The sequence below is a fragment of the Hipposideros armiger genome, unplaced genomic scaffold (genome assembly GCF_001890085.2).
Source record: "Hipposideros armiger isolate ML-2016 unplaced genomic scaffold, ASM189008v1 scaffold_695, whole genome shotgun sequence".
Classification (NCBI taxonomy): domain Eukaryota; kingdom Metazoa; phylum Chordata; class Mammalia; order Chiroptera; family Hipposideridae; genus Hipposideros; species Hipposideros armiger.
The window spans coordinates 226,147-248,856 of NW_017732045.1; the positions used below are offsets into that span (position 1 = coordinate 226,147).

The 22,710-nt window shown below is 44.0% G+C and overlaps 1 protein-coding gene across 1 annotated transcript; it reads right to left on the reverse strand.

Annotated features, from left to right (window-relative positions):
- Positions 1-5,259: 5,259 nt before the first annotated feature.
- On the reverse strand, positions 5,260-22,197 carry MRPS6 (mitochondrial ribosomal protein S6). The gene is given in 3 exon segments (XM_019626959.1): positions 5,260-5,882; positions 21,999-22,146; positions 22,149-22,197. Coding segments are annotated over 3 exon segments (372 nt in total). The 5' UTR covers positions 22,183-22,197; the 3' UTR covers positions 5,260-5,692.
- Positions 22,198-22,710: the final 513 nt, after the last annotated feature.

The following is a 22,710-nucleotide window of genomic DNA, read 5'->3' on the forward strand; positions in this document are numbered from 1 at the left end:
CCCACCCACCCCCACCCCACTGCCGCATTTCGGAGCACACCCAGTTCAGCGAGGGGTCGCTTGGCAGGCACTTACAGGGGCCAGGCCTGCCGACTGCTGCTGGGCATCTGAAAACCTTGCCTCAGCCCTCTTTGCACCTCTCCATGGAGAATTTGTATAATCGTTCCTTCCTCACAAATCTGTGGGCAGCATAGGAGACACGTTTTCTAGCAAGTTAACATGCATAGTACTCCTTCTCGGCTCCTTGAAATGATCCTTTCAAGAAACACTTAGCAGCCATAACGATGGCAACTTGGATGCCCCCTGAACCCCAGTCTCTCCTGCACGCTAAGCTCCTTGCCACCAGCACACCACGCACTTGTGCCATCTCCCATCCCTCCACCCATGGTCCAAACTAGCTGTTCCCATGCCTGCTTTAACACCATCTCTGCTGGAAACCGCCCCCGCCCCCAGTCCAAGTTCTAACGAGTCCTTCTCCGTTTCCATAGCACTTGGTTGGAATCTCAATTATTTTTATTATGGCCTGTTTTCAGATAGCTGAGTACTTCCTTCTCCCCCACCTGTGAGAGCCTTGAGGTCAGGGACACTGCCCACTCCGTCTTTGTATCCTGCCTAGGGCAGCACCTGCCGTGTGTGTGCTCTATAAACACACCCCTGGGGCAGGGGAAAATGTGCCCGAAGTAGGCCTGGTCTCCAAGGTACATCAACGTGTTCTTCTGTTGTTCTCAGGACACCCCTTTGAAGACCGGATATTAAAAACACTCCCGAGGAAGCCCAGATCCTCTCCCCTCCGACAGCGATGAAGCCTGGGCCTCGGTCTGGGACCAAGACAGGAAGGGCCGGGGTGTAGGATGCTCAGAGCCGGCCCCTCAGAGCACGACCTGAGCTGCAGAGACTGGCAGTGCCCACCTCCAGAAGGGTGCAGGGGGCCAAAAGTGGGCTTTCACATCGTTAATCCCAACTCCTCCCTTTGTAGCCTTGGACAAGTCTTATTTTCTGAGCCTTGGCTGCCCCATCTGTAAATTGGGTATAAAACTTGCCTCATGAGTTGTGAGGAGTGTAAATGAATAACATCCACACTGAGCTTTTCCTGAAAGCATGTGCGGTATCCCTAGGCACGTGGGGTCGACCAGTAGTCTCCTACACGCAACCAGAAGTATGAAAGCACAGCTCATGCCCCCCGGACCCCTCCAATCCTTTAATCAAATTTTTCATCTCAATCAACCCAAGTTTGGTCTTTCAGCAAAGATCTAAAAGGCCCACTTGGGCTGCATGATCCTTCCCTGCTGACATTCCAGTTACAGGGCTTGATCATCTCTGATTCCGATGCTCGCCGAACACTTCTGTGACGTGTAAACGTCTCCAGGAAGCAGCCTCTGAGGCACCGGAGACTAGCTTCTTGAGCCCACAGCCTCCATCTGGGTCTCCACCTCCCTGAGCCCACCTCACGCTGACAGCAAAGCACTTCTGGAAGCTTGATCTTGTCCAAAGTGGACACACAGTTAAGGCAGCAAATCCGAGGGCGTGAGCCCCAAGGTGTGCTCAGGACCTGCCTCTTCCCCGACAGCTGCCCTCTTGTGCTTCTGTGGCTCATTGCACTTCAGCAGACTCCCATCCCTGTGTTTATTCCCTGAGGGTCCCCAGACCTGGCCCCTCGACGCCTTGTCATGTCCCCTTTCTCCCTCTCCATTCTGTGCTCCAGCTCAGGGCCTCAAGGGGTCCGCACATGCTGTGCCCTGTCAACATCACATGACACCACGTGACTGGCTCGTTATCTTTCGGGGTCAGCTTCACTGTCCCTTACCGACCGTGTCCTCTGTCTTCCCCTTTGCAGCATCCTCCATGTGGCACCACACATTTCTCTGTCTTCCCAGCTACCAGCCCACAACAGGGACTGTCTTTGTTCACTGCTCCACTTTTAGCACTTTACTCTTAATTGTCCACTGAAGGAGTGGGCCCCCAAAACAGCGCTTCGGACCACCACCAGCCTGGGCAGGAGGACCCAGTCCTCTTGGCACTGACAGCAAATACACAGGGAATGACCTGCATACGAGGTTGGACAATTAAGTTCGCCAACTCATCCTAGAAAAAGTGCTACATGCCTCATTGCTGAATATCACTATGGTCACCTTTGAAGTACTCCCCTTGGGAAGCTATGCACTGACGCCAGCGCCTAGTCCACCCTTCAAAGCCATTTTGGAACTCTTTTTCTGGAATGGCCATCAGAGCTGTCATCATATTACCCTTGATGTCCTGAATGTCATCAAAATGTCTTCCTTTCAATATTTCCTTTACCTTCGAGTAAAGAAAGAAGTCATTGGGGGCCAGATCAGGTGAATAGGGAGAGTGTTGCAATACAGTTGTTTACTGGCTAAAAACTCCCTCACAGACAGTGCTGTGTGAGCCGGTGCATTGTGGTGATTCAAGAGCCATGAATTGGCAAAAAGTTCAGGTTGTTTTCATCTGACTTTTTCATGAGGCTTTTCAGCACTTCCAAATAGTAAACTTGTTTCACTGTTTGTCCAGTTGGTACAAATTCATAATGAATAATCCCTGATATCAAAAAAGGTTAGCAACATCATTGTAACAAGTTCGCAAACTTAATTGTCAGCCCTCATACATGCTGTGCTCTAACGACGTCCAGCATTCTGACAGGGCTGCAAGGGGACAAGGGCCCCTTAGTGGCTGAAGGTCCATTTGTGAATCAGCTCCTCAGGGGAAGGGACAGTGGCTTCATTTTGGCGCTTCCAAGGAGGGGAACTGGCACACTGCACAGCTGGCCTACTTAGGCAGCCTCCTTCCTGACACTCTAAACTGTGCCACAGGGTTCGGAACACTTCATGACCTGGAATGCCAATGGTGCCAATCGTCTTCTTCGGAACTAGCAAACACAAGGGAAGGTGGTGCCAGCACCACACTCAGGCCGCGAGGACAAATGTTACTATCCGAGTCGTAGTCACTCACCCCAGACACCCAGGTGCCCTGTTTAACCTGAGAGGACAAAAACTAGCTCACTGTTACTGGATGGAAATACCACATGGCATTGGGGTCTCCAGTTCAAGATCCCAGCTGTCATTTGGTAGTTAGGGGGGGTCAAGGTCAACTCTCTTCTTGTCTGTTTCCTCATCCAAAAAAACAAGAATAACAATATTCCCTCAGAGCTGCTGAAAGGAATAAATAATGTGACAGACAAAATGATGTGACAGCATAGCATATGGCATGTAGTATGCATGTAATAAAGCTTTAAAAAAAAGAAAACGTACCTCAGGTAGCACGAAAGGACATCAAGATACAAGCCATGTGGTAGGACAGTGTACTCTCCCAAGCCCTGGCTGAGATGCTGCGCTTTCAGGAAATTCCTAACGAAACAGGAAGTAGCATCTTTTCCCAGATCATCTCCACATTATCCCTTTTATTTCCTGTCTACAGTTCTTTTTGGCCCTCTTTACTGAGCTATTGCTCGTCAAAGCCTTTTTTATAGCTTTTTGCCTCTGGAGGGAGTTGAAGCTGGCTACTGTCTGGGCTCAGAGAATAAGTAAAGTGACAAGTCTGATCACAGGGGCGAGGCCAGCAGCACCACAGGGGGAGGCAGCCCTGGCTTGTTAGTGAGGAACTGGGCTCTTCCTGGCTCTTGGGGCATCTGTGTTGTACATCTGTTGTTTGTCACCACGGTTCAAGAGGCAGAAGCCACATCTCCGGGGGTCCCTCCTGTTTTAACATGATCTGATTGTATCAATCATATAACCAGAGATTCCACTTTGTAATTGGCACTTGCCCCAACATTTTATGCATAGTTTTGTCATCTGGGTTGCTGACAGCCACCCTGTGCAGGGGACCCCTTGGGAAGGTGGAAGGGGCTGGTCAGTTTCTTCCCAGCCACCAGCTCTGAGGAGACAGGAGTTGCCGAGGGCTGTTCCAGAAAAAAGCCTTATCCGCACCCACTATGGAAGCCATCACCCTGGGTCCTCAGCTTCCTAGGACTGGGGGCAGAAACCACATATAGAACTTTTTAAAGACTTTTTTTTTTTTTTAAGGGCAGGTAGCACTTACAGATACTAAGATTGTGGTATAAATTCAGGCTCACAGAACAGATGATCTGGAACTGGCCAGGAATGAAATTTCAGTTTGTTTCTAGATCAGCTTTCTGGTGGGTTGAGGGAATTAAGAGTTTGAGGCAAATTGGAATATGCCAGCTGTGTTCTCTCTCGCCTATAACTCCCGACATTCTTCAAACTCACCTTGTTAATGATATAGTTAGTTGAAAAGCCAGGATGCTGGATGCCGGCTTCATCTCCTTCTTAAGGGCTTTGCAGAGCAGACCTTGTCTGTGGCTAAGCATCACGTATGCCTTTATGTGTTACACTAAGGTTACCACATAAAATACAGCACACCCAGGTCAACGGAATTTCAAATAATATGTCATTTTTTGCTGTAAGCATGTTCCATGCAATATTTGGAGCCTACTTATGTGAAAAAATGATTTCCCGTTTATCTGAAATTCAAATTTAACTGTGTATCTTGCATTTCTATTTGCTAAATATGGTAACCCTAATTACATCCATTTCAAGCAAAGACTGGCTGGTTCTTAGTCTCAAAAATATAACAACATCCCAAACCTAACCTCTTCCCTGCCAAAACAAAAAACTCTCCAAACCAAACTTGTTTTTATTTCCAGGACGTATTTTTTAAAAATAGATCTATGAGCTTCAAATTTGAGAGAGAGAGAGATCTTACGAGTCCCTCTAAATTAAGAGCTCAGTGTGCCACTGGCCACAGGCACGGGTGCCAGCCAGTTCTTTGGGCATCCCCAACTCAAAAGCAGTTGGCTTCCAACTCATCAGGTAGCAGGGAGAAGGCAGCAGAAGCAGAATTCAAAAGTGGCTACTGCCTCAAAGAGGTCTGCCAGGACTAAGGGACAGTGGAGGAGGCAAATGCTAATGGCAAAGGAATGACAAGAAGCAGTGCCAGAGCTCAACTGCCACAGAACACCCATGTCCCTCTACACAGAGCAGCACCCACCACAATGACAAGCTATTGTGAGATAAAAGAAGTTACTGATTTTATAGAATGCCCGGTAGTCAAGGGGCAGACCCCCCCCCCCCAGCGCCCTCACCCCCCAGCCCTTCTCCAGGTTTCTGAACTTGGGCTGGTAACCAGGTAACCTGCCCCACGCACTGAAGGCACTCTGGACAGACTGGAGCTGCGAGGCTTTCGGGTGGTGTTCTGTGCTGGGCAGGTGAAGAGACAAAACACCTCGGAGTTTTTTAAAACCATGTTTATTACTCGGATCAAAATTATATAATAGTGCATGGTTTTACAGTATGAATGACATTTTATTTCACATGGTTATACAGTCTGAGTGACTAGCTCACAATCCAGGCCATTTTATAAGTTTTGTTGTTCAAAACGGTGTTAGTGTTGTTGTAGGGCAAAAAGACCTCATTGACAAAGAAGCTACATTAATTTAACAAAATACAGAATGACGTGCTGCTACCACCAGACACAGGGTGGCTCTAGGCAAGCCATTCCCCCACCTCTCACAGCAAAGGGAGTCAGGAGCTAGGAAAACCAAGCAGCACCTGTAACACACTTTTTAACACACTCTTATAGAAAGGTCAAGCTTGTGAATTAGTAATCCATCTAGCTTGACAGTGAGAGAATTAAATATAAGTCTAAAATCTGGTGAATCTTCTCACTTCCTCTTCTTTGTGGAATATAGTTTTTCTTCCAGTGGGACTGGAACAATTCCTTCACACTCCTTTACCTCCTGGGTCAGGGGGTGTTTTACGATATTCGGTCTAATCACATCAATGTCTCGAGACAAGTACTCCATCATGCTTTCAACAGTTGTTGTTGGTGCATAAAAATCCACCAAGAAATACCTGCAATAAAATAAAAATTTGTCAATTCCTGCATTCTGATACCAAAGCTAGACAAGGATGCCTCATGAAAAAAAATTACAGGCCAATATCCCTGATGAGCACAGATGCAAAAATCCTCAAGAATACAATCCCATCAAAAGAAATAAAACACCTAAAAATAAATTTAACCAAGGAGATAAAACACCTGTACATTGAAAACTGTAAGACTCTAATGAAAGAAGCTGGTGAAGACACAAATAAATGGAAAGATATTCCATGCTCATGGATTAGAAGAATCCGTATTGTTAAAATGTCCATACTACCACCCAAACACTAGATTCAATGCAATATATATCAAAATTCCAGTAGCATTTTTCACAGAATAATCCTAAAATGTGTACAGAACCATACACACACAAAACCCTAATAGCCAAAACAATCTAGAGAAAGAAGAACAAAGGTAAGAGCATCACACTCGCTGATTTCAAACTATATTACAAAGCTACAGCAATTAAAACAGCATGGCACTGGCATGAAAACAGACACGTACATCAATGGAACAGAAGAGCACTCAGAAATAAACCCACACAAATCCAGTCAATTAATTTACAATGAAAGAGCCAAGAACATTCAACAGAGAAAGGACAGTCCTTTCAATAAATGGTGCTGGGGAAAGAGGAGAGCCACATGAAAAGAATAAAACTCTATCACTACCTTACACTTTACCAAAAAATTAACTCAAAATAGATTAAAGATTTGACTATAAGACCTGAAACCATAAAACTCCTAGAAGAAAACATAGGCAGTAAGCAACTTGACATAGGTCTTAGAGATGATTTTTGGAATCTGACACCAAAAGCAACAAAAGCAAAAATAAATATGTGAGACTATTATCATACTACAAAGCTTATGCACAGCAAAAGAAACCATCAACAAAATGAAAAAGCAACCTACTGAATGGGAGAAAATATTTGCAAATCATATATCTGATAAAGGGTTAATATTCAAAAATATAAAGAACTCATACAACTCAATAGCAAAAAAATCTAATAATCTGATTTAAAAATGGGCAGATCTGAATAGACATTTTCCCAAAAAACACATACAGATGGCCAAGGGGTGAATGAAAAGATGCTCAACATCATTAATCATCAAGGAAAGCAAAGCAAAACCACAATGAGAGACTTACCTCACACCTGTTAGAATGGTTATTATCAAAAAGAAGAAATAACAAGAGGCTGAGGATGTGGAGAAGAGGACATTCATGCACTCTTAGTGGGAATGTAAACTGGTGCAGCCACTATGGAAAATAGTATGCAGGGTCCTCAAAAAATTAAAAATAGAAGTACTCTGGGTACTTATCCAAAGAAAATAAAAACACTAAGTCAAAAAGATATATGCACCCCCACGTTCACTGCAGCATTATTTACAATAGCCAAGATATGAAAGCAATTTAAGTGTCCATTGATGGATGAATGCATAAAGAAATTAAGTTCGTGAACTCATCCTAGAAAAAGTGCTACGTACCTCATTGCTGAATATCACAAAGAAATTGTGGTACACACACACACACACACACACACACACACACACACACACACATGAATATTATTCAGCCATAAAAAAGAATGAAACTTTGTCATTTGCATCAACATGGATGGACTTCAAGGGCACTATATACTAAGTGAAATAAGTCAGAGAAAGACAAATGCTGTATGGTCTTTTATATGGAATCTAAAAAAAACAAGCTCATAGATACAAAGAACAGATTGGTGGTCACCAGGGGCAGGGGTTGGGGTGGGGGTGAGAGAAATGGCTGAGGGTGTCAAAAGATACATACATACATACATACATACATACATACATACATACATAAATATGGTATGTTACTGAGCACCAACAACAACCAAAAAGAAGCAATTGTTTTCTGGATGCACACACCTAAAAGCAGGATGGAAGATAACCAAATTATCAATTGTAGTTCAAATGATTTTCCTCTTTAACCATATAACAAGAAAACTTACACTGAAATACAAACCATATTTTAAGGAATGCCCATTTTTCACATTAGCGATTCATGTTTTCTGCATTTGCAGCTGAGAATAAAATATTTCTCTCCAAGACCAAGCCCGAGACAAGTTAAGCCCTTGAAACTGTTCCTGGTGAGGCCTCGTCTATGTGCAGAAAGGCCCCAGAATGACCCAGGTCAGACCGAGCTGCAACAGAGGAAGGCTGTCCTGGACAAGTAAACCCCAGCGAGAAGGGAACCTGGCCTCAGAAGAGCCACGCTTAGGGCAAGTACAGTGAAGTCTAGTGAAGTGCCTCTCAGGGTGAGGCTACTCCTGGTTTTTATACATGAACACCATTTATTCGTGCTGATAAAATCCCAGTCCCTGGGACTCCCCAAATCTTTGGGATTTGAGCTTGTAGTGGGGGGGTGCAGAGTGGGTAGTATTATAGGGGAGGCCCTGGCTGAGAAACAGGGCACCTTTCTGAAGGTGCAGCCATTGAGTCACCTGTGCCTTCCCCAGAAAAGGAGAGTCCTGTGGGGGAGCGTCAGTGGGGACCACGCCTCTGTCAATCTGTAACGCCCTAGTCTCTCGCCTCTGATCTCTTTCTGGGGTCCTGAACTTTTGTGTGCTATAGAGGGGAAAAAACAAGAAAATTATCTGAATCTTGGGTGAGAGAAAGAACTGAACATTCATCTACTCAGACCAGACTAGTACAGATGGGCACGTCCTGCAGCTCACTGCTCTTAAAAGAGCAGCACCTGCCTCAGCTTGGCTAGATAACCCAATGGGAGCGGCGTCTTCACTCCCGGCCTGCCCCTCCTCTCAGCTCTAAGGGTTCAGGCCTCGCTTGTGCAGTTTGGGGTGGACCGCGGTGTCGTTAAAGGGCATTTGCAGGGCAGTATGCAGAATTCTGCCATGTGCCAGCAGATGACCTGCTGACCTCACTCACTTGGTTTTAGCCACGCGCTTCTCCCCAGCAGATTCCCGTCCGAGGTCTTTCATCCCCGTTCTCTCTACCAGAAATGTTCTTCCCCCAAGTTCCTGGTCGCTCCTCCGTCACTTCCACCACGCCTCTGCCCGAAGGTTGCGTTTGTCACAGAGGCTTTCTTTGACCACCTCTCCTAAGGCGACACCCTCCTTGCCGCACCCACCAAGCCTCATTCCTCTATGTCCCTCGAGTCCCTCACCCAATGCTTCCCTCCCCCCCCCCCCCCCCCCCCCGTAGCACTTTATTAGCACTTTATCACCACTGACGTCATGTATATGTTTGTTTACAGTCTATCCCACTCCACTAAAACTAACTGCCCTAAGAAGGACTTTGTTGCTATATCCCCAGCACCTTGAACAGAGCTTAACATACAGCAGGTCCACAGCAAACACTGGAGAGGGGTGGTGTCAGCATGACAGGCGGAATCCTCATAGGAAGCAGGAGAGATCAAACTGAAAATGGGCAGATTCAGCAAGGGAAGAAAGCGATGAGAAAAAGGATGGCATATTTTGTCATTCCATATAAAAACGGTTCAAAACTTGTAAGAAAACTTCCTGGCAACCATTCACTCTTAGTCAAGCCTAATGAAAAAGTCATTCAAGTAAACAATAATTAAAAGGACAGAAAAACATATACCATGTCAAAACACTAATCAAAAGAAAGCTCAAGTAGCTATAGGAATATCAGACAAAGTAGACTTTGGAGCAAAGAAAATTACCAGGGGGAAAAAAAAGAGAATACGCAACCATGGGTTCACCAAGAGGACATAAGAGCCCTAAATGTGCATGTAGCAGATAACACAGCTTAAACAGGCAGCAGGTAAAAACTAACAGAACTGAAAAGAGGAATAGACAAATCCACAATCATAATTGGAGACTTTTAACATTCCTCTCAGTAATTGATAAAACTAGTATACAGAAAATCAGCGAAAACACAGAAAAAGTGAATATCGCTGTCAACCATCTGGATCTGACATTTCTAGAACCCTCCACCCAACAACAGCAGGATACACATTGTTCTCAAATGCAGAGAACACTTACCATAAAACTGGGCCATAAAACAAGTCTCAATAAATCTAAAGAGAGTCCAGCAACACAGAAAGTATTTGGAAAATCCCCCAATACTTGGAAACTAAATATATGTCTAAATAACTTATGGGTCAAAGAAGAAATCAAAAGGGAAATTACAAAGTACTCTGAATTGAGTAAAAATGAAAACAACATATCAAAATTGGGGTATGCCACTAAAGCAGCACATAGCAGGAAATTTATAGCACTAAACGCCTACGTAAGAAAAAAAGAAAGAACTCCCATTAATGATTTCAGCTTCCACCTACAAAACTGGAAAAAGGAAGTGCAAATTAAATGCAAAGACAAAAAAGGAAGGGAGGGAGGAAGGGACGGAGGAGGGAGGGGGAGGAAGGGGAAAAGAGAGGGAGGGAGGGAGGGAGGGAAGGAAGGAAGGAAGGAAGGAAAACGATCAAGATCAGAGCAGAAATCCCTGAACAAGGAAACAATAAGATCAATGAAACGCAATACTAGTTCACTTGAGAAGATCAATAAAATTGATATACCTCTAGTCAGCCTGATCAGTAAAAAGGAGATAAGAAACAAATGATCAATATTAGGGAATAAGAGAGGTAAAATGACTACAAATTCTACAGATATTAAAAGGTCAGACCATTAAAATTTTTGCAATAAATTTGACAACATCGCTGAAATTCCTTGAAAAATACAAACTACCAAAACTCACTCAAGAAGAAACAGATAACCTGAATAGCCCTAGATCTATTAAAGAAATTAAATTTGTAATTAAGAACCTTCACACAAAAAATATACAGACCCAAATAGCTTCACTGGTAAATTCTACCAAACATTTAAAGAAAAAATACCAATTCTGATACAAACTGGTTCAAATAGGAATACACTTCTCAACTTGTTCTATAAGGCCAACATTATCCTGATACCAATACCAAAGATATTGCAAGAAAAATTTAAAAATCAATATCCTCATAAGATTAACAAAAAAATCCTAAACAAATTTTAGCAAACCGACGACTATAATGTATAAAAAGGACAATACATCATGACCAAGTAGCATTTACCCAAAGAACACAAGATTGGTTTAACATTTGAAAATCAATTAATGTAAATTACTATATTAACAAACTAAAAAAGAAAAACCATGTGATCATTCCAAGAGGTGTAAAAAAAGAGCATTTAACAAAATTCCATATCCATTCCTGATAAAAACTCTCAGCAAACTAGGGACAGAAGGGGTCTTCTTCAACCTTATGAAGGGTATCTTTGAAACACCTATGACTGACATCATACTAACTGATGAAAGTTTGGATGCTTTCCCCTTTAAGACTGGGAACAAACAAGGATGTCTGCTATCACCATTTCAACATTTTACTGGTGGTTCTTGCCAGTTCAATAAGGCAAGAAAAAAAGAAATAAAAGGCATCTGGGTTGGTAAGGAAGAAATAAAATTTTATTTGGAGATATCATAATTGGTTATATAAAAGGGTCTGAAGAAATTTATAAAAAAGATACTAGAACTAGTAAGTGACTTTAGCAAGGTTGTAAGATACAAGATTAATATACCAAACAAACAAACAAACAAACAACTGTATTTCTATATACTAGCAATAAATATGGAATACTTAGGGATAAATCTGACAAAAGATGTGCAAGACCTGTACACTAAAAACTACGAACCACTGCTGAAATGAAATTAAACAAAGTCTACATAAATGGAGAAGTATACCTTATTCATGGATAGGAAGATTCAAGTTTATTTAGATGTCAATTCTCCCAAATTAATCTACAGATTCAAAAGAATCCCAATCAAAATCACAGCACACTTTTTTTGTTAGAAATTGACAAACTGATTCTAAAGTTCATATGGAAGGAAATTCAAAGGACCTAGAATACCAAAATAATAAAGAATATAGTTGGAAGAACTAACGCTACCAGATTTCAAAACTTTTTATAAAGCTATGGTAATCAAGACAATATGGTGTTCATATAAAGATATAATATTGTTCATATAAAGATATAATATTGTACACAATAAGATAGAATAAAGAGTCCATAAATAAATCCATACATATAAGTACAAATGATTTTAGACAAAGATGCAAAGGCAGTATATGTCCTTCAAACAAATGGTGCTGGAAAAATTCAATATCCACATGCAAAAAAATAAACAGTGGGCCACACTTGCACCATATACAAAAGTTAATTCAAAATGGAACACGGATCTAAACATAAAACATAAAGCTATAAAACTAGAAGAAACACAAAAGAGACCCTCTGTGACCTTGGATTAAGCAAAGATTCCTTAAATATGACACAAAAGCACAATCCATAAAAGAAAAAAATTCAAAAACTACACTTCATCAAAATTAAACACTGCTTTTTGAAAGATACTGTTAAGATAATCAAAGACAAGCCCCAAACCAGGATCTAGAAATCACATGTCTGATAAAGGACTTGTTCCTAGAATATAAAGAACTCTCAAATTTTAATTAAAAAAAAAACACCCAATTTTTAAAAAAATGGATATAAGATTTGAACAAGCATTTCACCCAGGATATAGAATGGTGAAGGAAAACATGAAAAGATGCTTAATACCATTAGCCATTAGAGAAATGCAGATTAAAACCACAAAGAGATACTTATTAGAATGGTTAAATTAACACAACTAACTATGCCAAGTGTTGGTGAGAATGGAGAGCAACTGGCACTCTCATACACTACCAGTGGGAATGCAAAATGATGAAACCACTTTGGAAAACAATTTAACATTTTAAAAAGTCAAACATACCCCTGCCATTATGATCAAGGAAACACCCCTAGGTATTTCCCTAAGAAAATTAAAAAGCATATGTCCATACAACAACTTGTACTTGAATGTACTTACCGTATTTCCCCATGTGTAAGACGCTCCCATGTATAAGACACACCTTAATTTTGGGGCCCGAAATGTGAAAAAAATGTATTACATAAAGTTATTGAACTAAAGTTTTATTCATCATAAAATTCATACAATTCCTCATCACTTGCGGGAAATGCAAGTAAAAAAATCTACAATCACGGTATAAGACGCACCCAGTTTTTAGACCCCAAATTTTTCGAAAAAGGGTGAGTCTTATATATGGGGAAATACGGTAACAGCTTTCCTTCTAACAACTCCAAACTGAAAACACCATAAATATCTATCAACACAGAAACTGGTAAGCAAGCTGGTATATCCATAAATGGCATACTACTCAGCAATAAAAAGAAACATTGATACATACTATTGATAAATCTCATAGTAATTTTACTGAGTAAAAGAAACTACAGTCAAAGAGTACATACTGCCTGATTCTATCTAAGTAAGATTTTAGAAAACATAAAACTAACCTATAGTGAAAGAAACCAGATCAGTGGTTGCTAGAGATTGGGGACAAGTGGAGGGACAAATCACGAGACAGGAGAAAACTGGGGGTAACCGATTCATTCCTTGATTATGGTGATTTCATGGTGTGTGTGTGTATACATACACACACATACGCATATATATATACATATATACACACACACACACACACACACACATATATGTGTATATATATACATCCACCGGGGGTGCCAAAAAACTGTATACAAGTGGACACTTTGGTCAGCATTGCTCAAGCAGTAGTTCGCTGTAATCAAAAGTGTCTGGACGCTGACAATAACCACTTTGAGCACCTCTTGTAATTGCAGAAGTCAAACGTGACTTGTATTCATCTTTTGCTATAGGTATATGAGTATACTGAGGATTACAATTTTAATACAGCTTTCCTTTCTTATAATGTGTATACGTTTTTTTGGCACCCTCTGTATGCACATGTGCGGTTGGACAATTAAGTTGGCGAACTCACCCTAGAGAAAGTGCTACCTACCTCACTGCTGAATATCACTATGGACACCTTTGAAGTACTCCCCTTGGGAAGCTATGCACCGATACCAGCACCTAGTCCACCTATCAAAGCAATTTTGGAACTCTTTTTCTGGAATGGCCATCAGAGCTGTCGTCGTATTACCCTTGATGTCCTGAATGTCATCAAAATGTCTTCCTTTCAATATTTCCTTTATCTTTGGGTAAAGAAAGAAGTCACTGGGGGCCAGATGCAAGAGCCATGAATTGTGGGCGAAAAGTTCAGGTCGCCTAACTTTCTCACGCAGCCTTTTCAACACTTCCAAATAGTAAAGTTGGTTAACTGTTTGTCCAGTTGGTGCAAATTCATAATGAATCATCCCTCTGATATCAAAAAAGGTTAGCAATATCATTGCAACAAGTTCACGAACTTAATTGTCGAGTACTTTTCAGAGCATTTCCTACACATTGCCTCTGAATTTTGTAACGGCTAAGTCAGCAGCTCACGGTCACTCAGCTCCTAAATGGCCACAGCCAGGACTGTAACTGAACGGTCTTTTGACTCCAGGACACAAGAAGCCCCAGGCAGCTTTGGGCCCAATGGGTTCCAGAATCACAGAACAGAAATGCTGGTGAGGACTGAAGACACTGCAGTCCACCCTTCATGCCGCGTATGAGGGAACTGCTCGGCTCCAGGTCACAGAGCGGGAGGCACCAGACTCCAGGCCCCACAGTGCCCCACTCTGCCAACCACATCCCTTGCTACCAGCAACCAAGCAGCCAGCATTTTGGAGGCTTCTCAAGGGAGAGAAGTCCTAGCAAAAGGCCTGGAAACCCTAAGCGTGTCTTCCGGAGGCTCCGGTTACGCCCCAAACCCCTCTAGCTTTTACTCTCTGTGACCTCCTCTACCTTCCCTCCACCAGTCTAACACTGCTCTAGCAACTAAGCCCTAACAGAGAGATGGCCAAAATGCAAATGAGTTTGTGCCCACACCCACAGCTGTGACAGTCACTTCACACTTATCACCCTGCTGATCTGTGCCTGGGGCTCATGTGGGCGAAGACTGCTTCCACCCCATGCTCCTTATTACACCATGGAAATTTCCACAAAAAGAAAACACCACCAAAACAGATGGGGAGAAGAAGGCTCAGAGGAGGGCAGCTCTTAGTGTACTCACACTCCCGGTGGACAGCTGACCTTCCTGCCTCCCCACCTCCCTCCCAGGACACCAAGATGTCTCTCCCACCATGAGGGAGCCAAGCTGAAGTCCAGAACAAAGTCAACCTCCATCTGCCTTAGTGGCCCAAGCACACAGGCCAACAATCCATCATGGCTTCCCCACACAGAAAGGACCATGACCAATCCCTAGTTGCTGCCAGTATATATTCTTTGGTCTCACCTACTTATCTTGGGGAAACTTAACTGATCAATGAACATCTACTGTGGGCAATCCTCAGAAGGAGGTGTACATGGCTTGCCTCCTGGAACACTGAGACAGCTGGGGAGAGAAGTCACACGGCTGCTGTGCTATGACAGCAGAAACCTGGGCTTCCGCTGCTTCCACACGTCTCCCAGTCCGCAGGAGACTGGGAATGCCGCGGCGCTCGCGGACACCCAGCCCCTGGCTGCTGGGCTTTTCTGACTACACATGACCTGAGAGGTGACAATGAGACTCCATATTACAGACATGAGAGAGAGCAGCGAGGGCAGCCCTACATTTCCATGTTCACACATGAAGAAGGTGAGGCCTGGAAACCCACTGGCAACTGCGGGTGTGAGCAGCTTCTGAGGCCTGCAAGGCTCCCTTTCCCACGACAGCACAGATCCTTAACAGACCTGTAAAAACGGGAGTCAGGTTAAAAAAGGACCCTCACCTTCCTTGATACCCACTCCCTGCATCCTGCTGAAGGTTGCCATGGAGAAGCCATTCTGAAATTCAGATGAGCTGCTGTTCAAGGGAAGGGGCAAAAAAAGGGGCTCAGTGCCTCCCGAGGAATCTGAGAGCCCTTTCGGCCCCACCTTCCTCCTCCTCAGACAGGGAAAGATCAAGAGGATTCGATGACCACAGTGAAACATCAATGTCTGCTTCGTCCCTCACCAAGCTGGGCAGCATCAAGACGGAAGACCAAAGTCGTAACACATGTGGACTCTCTTTTCTCCATCCTCCCAGTAAGCTCCTTATTCAAGAGAAACATTTAGAATTATGACTACAACTACTGACACATACCCAAAAGTTGACATCCCAGTAAGAAAACAAAAATAAAGTTCTCCAAATGGCCAGTTTTCCATTCTCTACTTTTACACTATAATCAATGATAGATCAATAAATGGACAGATCATTTTTGGAAATACCCAGCTTAGCAATCTAAAATCTAATCTATTATACAATCCCAATATGTGCTCAGCAGCACCAGTGAGCTGGTCCTGCACACCAGGTAGCCAGGTCGATGTCAGCATCACCAGGCCCAGCAGTGTTTACATTTACAGGTGTGTTTCCCCATGTGTGGGTTTAATTATGGAATCATTTCACCTACAAGGTAGAAATCAGCTTTACCCAAGCAGCTCTCTTTTCTAAAGAAAAGCAGTTAATTTTTATGCAGCATCAACTCCGCAGAAGGGAAGTAAAGAGACAGATACCCTCAGCAAGGAGAGAAATGACCAAAAAAAAGTTTCATTGCAGTAATGCATTTCTCAGCACGGATTCTCATGTTCAAAAGTTGGAAAAACAGTGAACTATTGGTATTTCACAGGTAGTACCTGCCCATGTCGTCTTCAAGGTGTTAATTTACCCTCCTTTGTATTTCTTAAGACACTCACAATACCAAACTCTCCGCTACCATGACTAAAAGCCCACAGAGATCTGAGAAGACCCAGAGAAATGGCTTCCCTAGCAGAGAAAAGGAAGCCACCATGGTCGCTCCACCCACAGCAGCAGTTTCACGAGGGGGCCAGCAGCTGTCAGTGTCCTCCCCACTCCTCCTCCCCAGGGTCCTCGCCCCCAGTCCACTCAAGTCAGCTTCTGACACTGCCCGGGGCTGCCAGCCCCACCCCCTGCAAGCTCCCACCAGGGAGGTGTTCAGGGGGGAAATGTGTTTTCTTGCAGTGTTCCTAAAGGTAAAGGTTGTTATTTGTTCATTTCACTTCTGTCTTAAGCCTGTATTTACAAGTTTTCCATAAAAAGCGCTTGCCTGAATCTGAGTTCAATTCTTTGTCTGTGTCTCTCTCAAACACAGTCACACACTCACTTAGCCTCCCCTTCCCCCTAGCAGACAAGTGGAAATTTCCACTGAAGCGCTCAGTGGCTCAGTGGGGGAGGGGCAGGGGGTGGGAGGGATTTGAAGCCATGGAGCCTCCTGGAGGCTTTCTGAAGATAGGAAACAGATCCGTCTGAATGCCAGTTCCTAGACTGTTATCGGTCAAACCTTGCTGAATTCAAGCTTCACTGAGACAGCGAATCACTCACCTTAAAGCCAAGACACCATCTGCACAGAAAAGTCCCATTTCGTTTTGTATCTGTTGGGTCTCATACACTTTAAAGGCCACAGAAGCTGCTGCAGAATCTTTACAAATCTTGGGACGCCGCCACTAAACAGAAAGCTCCCAGGCCACTGCAGCCCTGCCCTGAAAGCCCACTGTGGAGTACCTAGACACAAGAAGAGGGTCAGGGTGCTGGCCTGGACTTCATGCTGGCAGGAAAGCACGAGAACATGGAAATGTTAGCTAACGGGAAAACTACAGCGGAGAATCAATCTCCTCTAGAGAGGATGCCAGCTCTCTTGGAGTAAGCTGCAGACACATTTGGGGAACAAGTCAGTAAAATTCCACTGATTCACCATAGAGCCAGTTATTTTTATCCTTCTGCTTACCCGTAAACAGAAGGGCATCTTATATGTAGGCCAGCAGATCCTTGCTATGAGCACCTATGCACATTTTAAAGCGGATGAGACTGGACAAAGAAACAGGCAAGAAAACCCTGCTTCGCTGCTTAAACAGTTCTTACAGCAGACACATTCAAAGTCAGCTCAATCTCACTGCAGTAAAATCAGACCTGGTCGCAGGCATCCTTTTACAAACACGTGCAAGCCCATCGCTGAAATACAGACCAGATTCTTCTTCAGCTCCCCCTCTGGCACCAGAAATCACTCTGGCTCAGTCCAGCCCCATCTAGTGGAAAGAGAGCCCTCCTCGTATGTGCAGCTCAGGAGAAAGACTGCAGTGGTGCTGGCGGAGGGTGCCAGCTACAGGTCAGCACAACACCTGTCCCTCTTTAGCCAGCGTCTACATGGGCATCTCCTCTCACTGCTCCCTTCTGCGTATGTGACATCGCCCCTTTTCGCCTCTGAGGAATACAGTAAGAACATTCCACCACAGCCACCTTGCCTTTCCCAGATTTGATGAAGGTATCAAGGTGACATGTGAAGGTACAAAGCAGAAAAAAATCTAGGGGGCCGCCAAGAGACCAAAGCAAATCCAGAGCCAAGAATGGCCCCAGGCCTCCTAGGGTGCCCCAGCTCCGAGTCAGGCAGCAGTAGTTTCCAGACACGGCTTGGAGACAACAGGTGGGAGCCTCCATCTGGAAAGCTGGCCCGGACGACCCAAGCTTCCCAAGCACCCCAACAGGGCCCAAACAGCAACAGGGGCATCTGGTCAACTCCTGCCTGGTCCTCAGCTCACATCATCTGGGGGGACAACTGACATGGGAATGACTTCCCCTGGAAAAACAGTCTTACATTACAGGTGTCTGAGATATTGTGCCCGTCGCTGATACAGGTGACCTGACCCTGCTCCACTCTGTTGCCAGGTGGAACGCAGAGCAGCATTTTAAAAAAGTTTTAAAATGGTGCTCAGCCACACATAAATGACTCGTCCAATTCTACTGACTCTCAGAGATTATGAGTGAAATAAGCTCTGTGGATCAGCCTGAGAGCCTAACCGTCAAGTTGTTCCAATGGGAAAATAGGTTCCCAGGCAGACAACAGACTCACAGACAAGTTTCTGGAATGTAACCCGTTTCTAAAGTGGGGACTGCCCAAATTAATATTTGGACTGTAACGACTGTACTACAATGATTTTTTTTTTGGCATTAACTATATAAGTAGACTTGATATAATAAACACCAGATACCACCTCTTCTTCCTTCCCAGAAAACCCTAAAGTAGGATTTCTCCTACCTAAGCACTTTCCCCTCATTTTTCTTTCAGGACTAGTTGGCATGTGTGTAGCGGGGGTATGGATTTGGGAAAAGGAGGTGAGGATAGGAGAATGGTAAATGTAATCACCCAACAGGATGGAAGTAACTGTAACAGAGATGCCTGCTTGTCAGCCTGGGCCAGGTAAACCTGCTGTGCTGGGCCCCTGCCCCTCCACCCCTTGGCTGGTGCCTCGGTTAGCCACAGGCAGGCACATCCCTGGTTCAACTGAAAACTCCTTGGGATTAGCAACCACAACAATCACAAGAACCATCCTGAGACTTAGGAATACCACTAGGACATACAATTTCATCCCATAAAGTGTAAAAGCAACAAACATAGATTACCAACAGCACCACAGTGCAATGTGGATTCTCAGAGGGCATCTAGGTTCACTCATCAGCCAGCTAAAAAACTGGCTCTCACCCACCAGCCTCAGGATTCAAATCAGCGCCGCACCAAAACTACAGGGAACATGTCATGGCCTCCAGGGCTGTTCAGAAAGAGCTCACAACTTTTGAATGCTAACAAACAAGTAACAGACAAGCCTACTCTATTTCTTTGTAATCATTTCATAAAAGTGAGCCATCTCAGCACCCCACACACCCTGGCACATAATCTGCTTAATACACATCTGCAGTGCCTTCTGTGGCTGTATGCAGTGTCCATAAAGAAGTTGCCAAATGAACAAAATGCCTGGTACAAATGTCGCTGGGATCGGTGACCAGGGGAGGGCTGGACGAAGCCAAGAGGACAGCAGGCTACCGTAAGCCCACACTGCAGACATCTGACACCAATGTAAATCTAAATCTTCATCCAGGTAACTCCACACTACACTAGCCTCTCATCTCCTCCTCATCCACCAAAAGTCATGGTGAAGAATACTAATGAAGGTAAAAACAATAAAAGGTAAAGGTCAAATACAATGGATAAACAAAGGCATGGATTGCAGGGCTTCTAGTCATTTCGCTAATGTGTGCTGTGACTTTCTAGAAGGGATTAGATCACGCAAAGCTTCCCACAACTCACTGATCATCCCACCCCCCCACCCCCCACCATATTTTGGTGGAGCATACCTGTATAACTAGTGTTTCAGAACCACATTTTGGAAAACATTACCTTAAACAAATAAATACCAGACATTAATTTGTCCCAGAAAAACAAGCTTCACACAGGAACTTCCCAACTGGGGCTGGGCACCACCCTCGTGTTTCTATATAATACACATACACAACACACTTAGAGTGTTGCTGTAAAAAAGAACAGAAAGAAAATCCTTCAATATAAATGAAGGAAGTGACTGCAACACAGCCCTTGGGCACATGCACCTTGTCAGGAATCCGGAATGTAAGGCGGGTGTTGTCAGAGGTTCTGGCTTAGTTCCAGGCGAGTTTTTCCAGGATCTGAACTTGTTCCATCCATAAAAGAGAAACAGCACCACCCAACCCCAGTACTGTACACAGAGGCCTTAACGCTAAGTCAGTCAATACAGTGGTTCTCAAAGCGTGGTCCTCAGACAGAAGCCTCAGCATTACCCAGCCACTTGTGAGAACGGCAAATTCTAGAACACTGGTCACACCAACTCTCAACCAAGGCAGATCCTCTACTAGGAAAAATGGCAGAAGAAAGGGCTCCTACTGTACACCCCTGAAAGCACAGGTATGAGGAAACTGCTGTCTCCCCCTGGTCAGTGCCTTCCATCAGAGAGCCTGGCTAATAATTCTTGGGCAAATTTTATATGCTCCTCTTTAAACACAACGGCAAAAGGATTAGTAGCCGTGCTGTTTAAACCAAACCCCTTTGTGGTTAAGTTTTTTTGTTTTTTTTTTAATGTTATCCACACAATCTTCATCCCTCACTGTTACAATGATTGCGGAAGAGGAATAGCCACTGTGCATTTCATGTTGCCTAGCAACGCCTCAGGCACTCTCTTCAGAGGTGTTCTCAAGAAGCTGAACACTAGCACAAAACAAGGTGAAGCAATCAAAAGGTGAAATTTGCAGTATGTGCCACATCTTGGCCGAAGGTTTCAATGCAGTAAGAAAGCCTTGCTGTGAGGCTCCACTTGGACCTGTCACATGTCCTACACCAGCACAAGACCACTAGCTCCATGTGACTAAAAGCAGCACCCAGGACTGTCCGCAGAGATTCCCTCATTTGATCACTGTGACAACGTAGACGGGAGAACAGCCACCTGAGTTCAGTATCCCAGGATGCAGGAATCAGAGACGCTAAATGACTTAGGTGCTCAAGGCCACACAGCTAGCTGGTGAGCCCCAGAGGGAGAATCGAGTATTCTACTCCTGGACCCTTTCCACTATGCTAAAAGCTGACTCCCTTTCTTCTCCATCACCTGCTTCCAGGAAACCCAACACTAGGAGATGATTCTTCCTCCAAACCAGAAACCATAAGCATAAAAAAACCACCATCAGGGCTTAGAGAAGCTTCATATCAACTCAACAAATTGGTGTCAAAAAATCTATACAAGGGACAGTTATTACAATAAAATCAAATCCTTGACAAATGTTTAAAGCAGTTGCTATATACTATGAGAGAAAAATTCCATTATAGAAAATTGTGATTACTGGCTGAGTAGGTAAAAGCATTTTTCTATCGTGGGCTAGGCTCTGGTTATATACATTAGTCATAAGAAGTACATTTTGCTTGCTGTCTGCAACCTCCATATTTACAAAGGATGCACTGAGTATGTGAACAACACATTGCTCACTGAAGTGTTTTCAAGGCATTTTAAAGAAATGCGGGGAAAACAATGCTTAGACAGAAGAAGTTTCCGACAATCAAAAGCTTATAGACCTGTTGCTCCTGGCATGACCTGTTCTTGTACTCTCATTACAGCTTGTTGCAGGCCAACATAACTGCCTCCCGTTTGCAAAACAGCATGGCTAGGATATGTACCTGGACACGGCCCAGCACAACAGGAATCTGACTGTGAAATTATAATAATTTCTAAGATGAATTAAACAGTATTCTTTACCGAGCCGATGAAAGACATTTTTCAAGTGATTAGGAAACTTACCCTCCTCTATTATGCCGCTGACTGTGGGCGGACATCTTGTACGGAAGTGCTTGTTCACCCAGGTTTTCCAAGTTCCTCACTATGGCCCCTCTGTCCAACAGGGCTTCTATCGTCCGTTTCAAAGCAGCAGCGGTCTCTGGCTGGTTTTTTTGTTTTTGTTTTTAAAAAGAAGAAAAAGACACATCAGAATCAATATAAGAACTAGAATGATTAAGTCTGGTCAGTTCTAATCACAACAGCTCTATTGGTAGAAATCTTGGAGTAAAAGCAAGAGAAACTGTCTTTGGCTATCTTAAAATTAAAAAGAGAGAGAAAGAGAGAGGGAGGGAGGGAGAGACAGAGAGAGAAATGGACATTTATCGTAAGGATATGAGATAGCTCACAGATACGAAGGGAAACCAGAAGAGCCCGGCTGCGGAGAGTTCAGGGACCAGGGCAGCTCCAGGGATCTGGGAGGCAGGAACTAATGAGCAGCTTCTTCAGGGCTCCCGGGCCAGGAGGAGTCAGCGCCAATCACTGTCAGTCCATGTAGCCCATGACTCAAAATTCAAACTCCAGAGAAAGGGCATCCTCTTGGCAGGACACTTTGACCATCCCGCCAAAATCAAAGCCAGTGGGAAAAGGGGTTATCCTCCAAAGAAAAACTGGGAGATGGTAACCAAAAAGGGGAGAGAATGAGTAAGACCCAATCTCTGCCCTCACGGAGCTTACA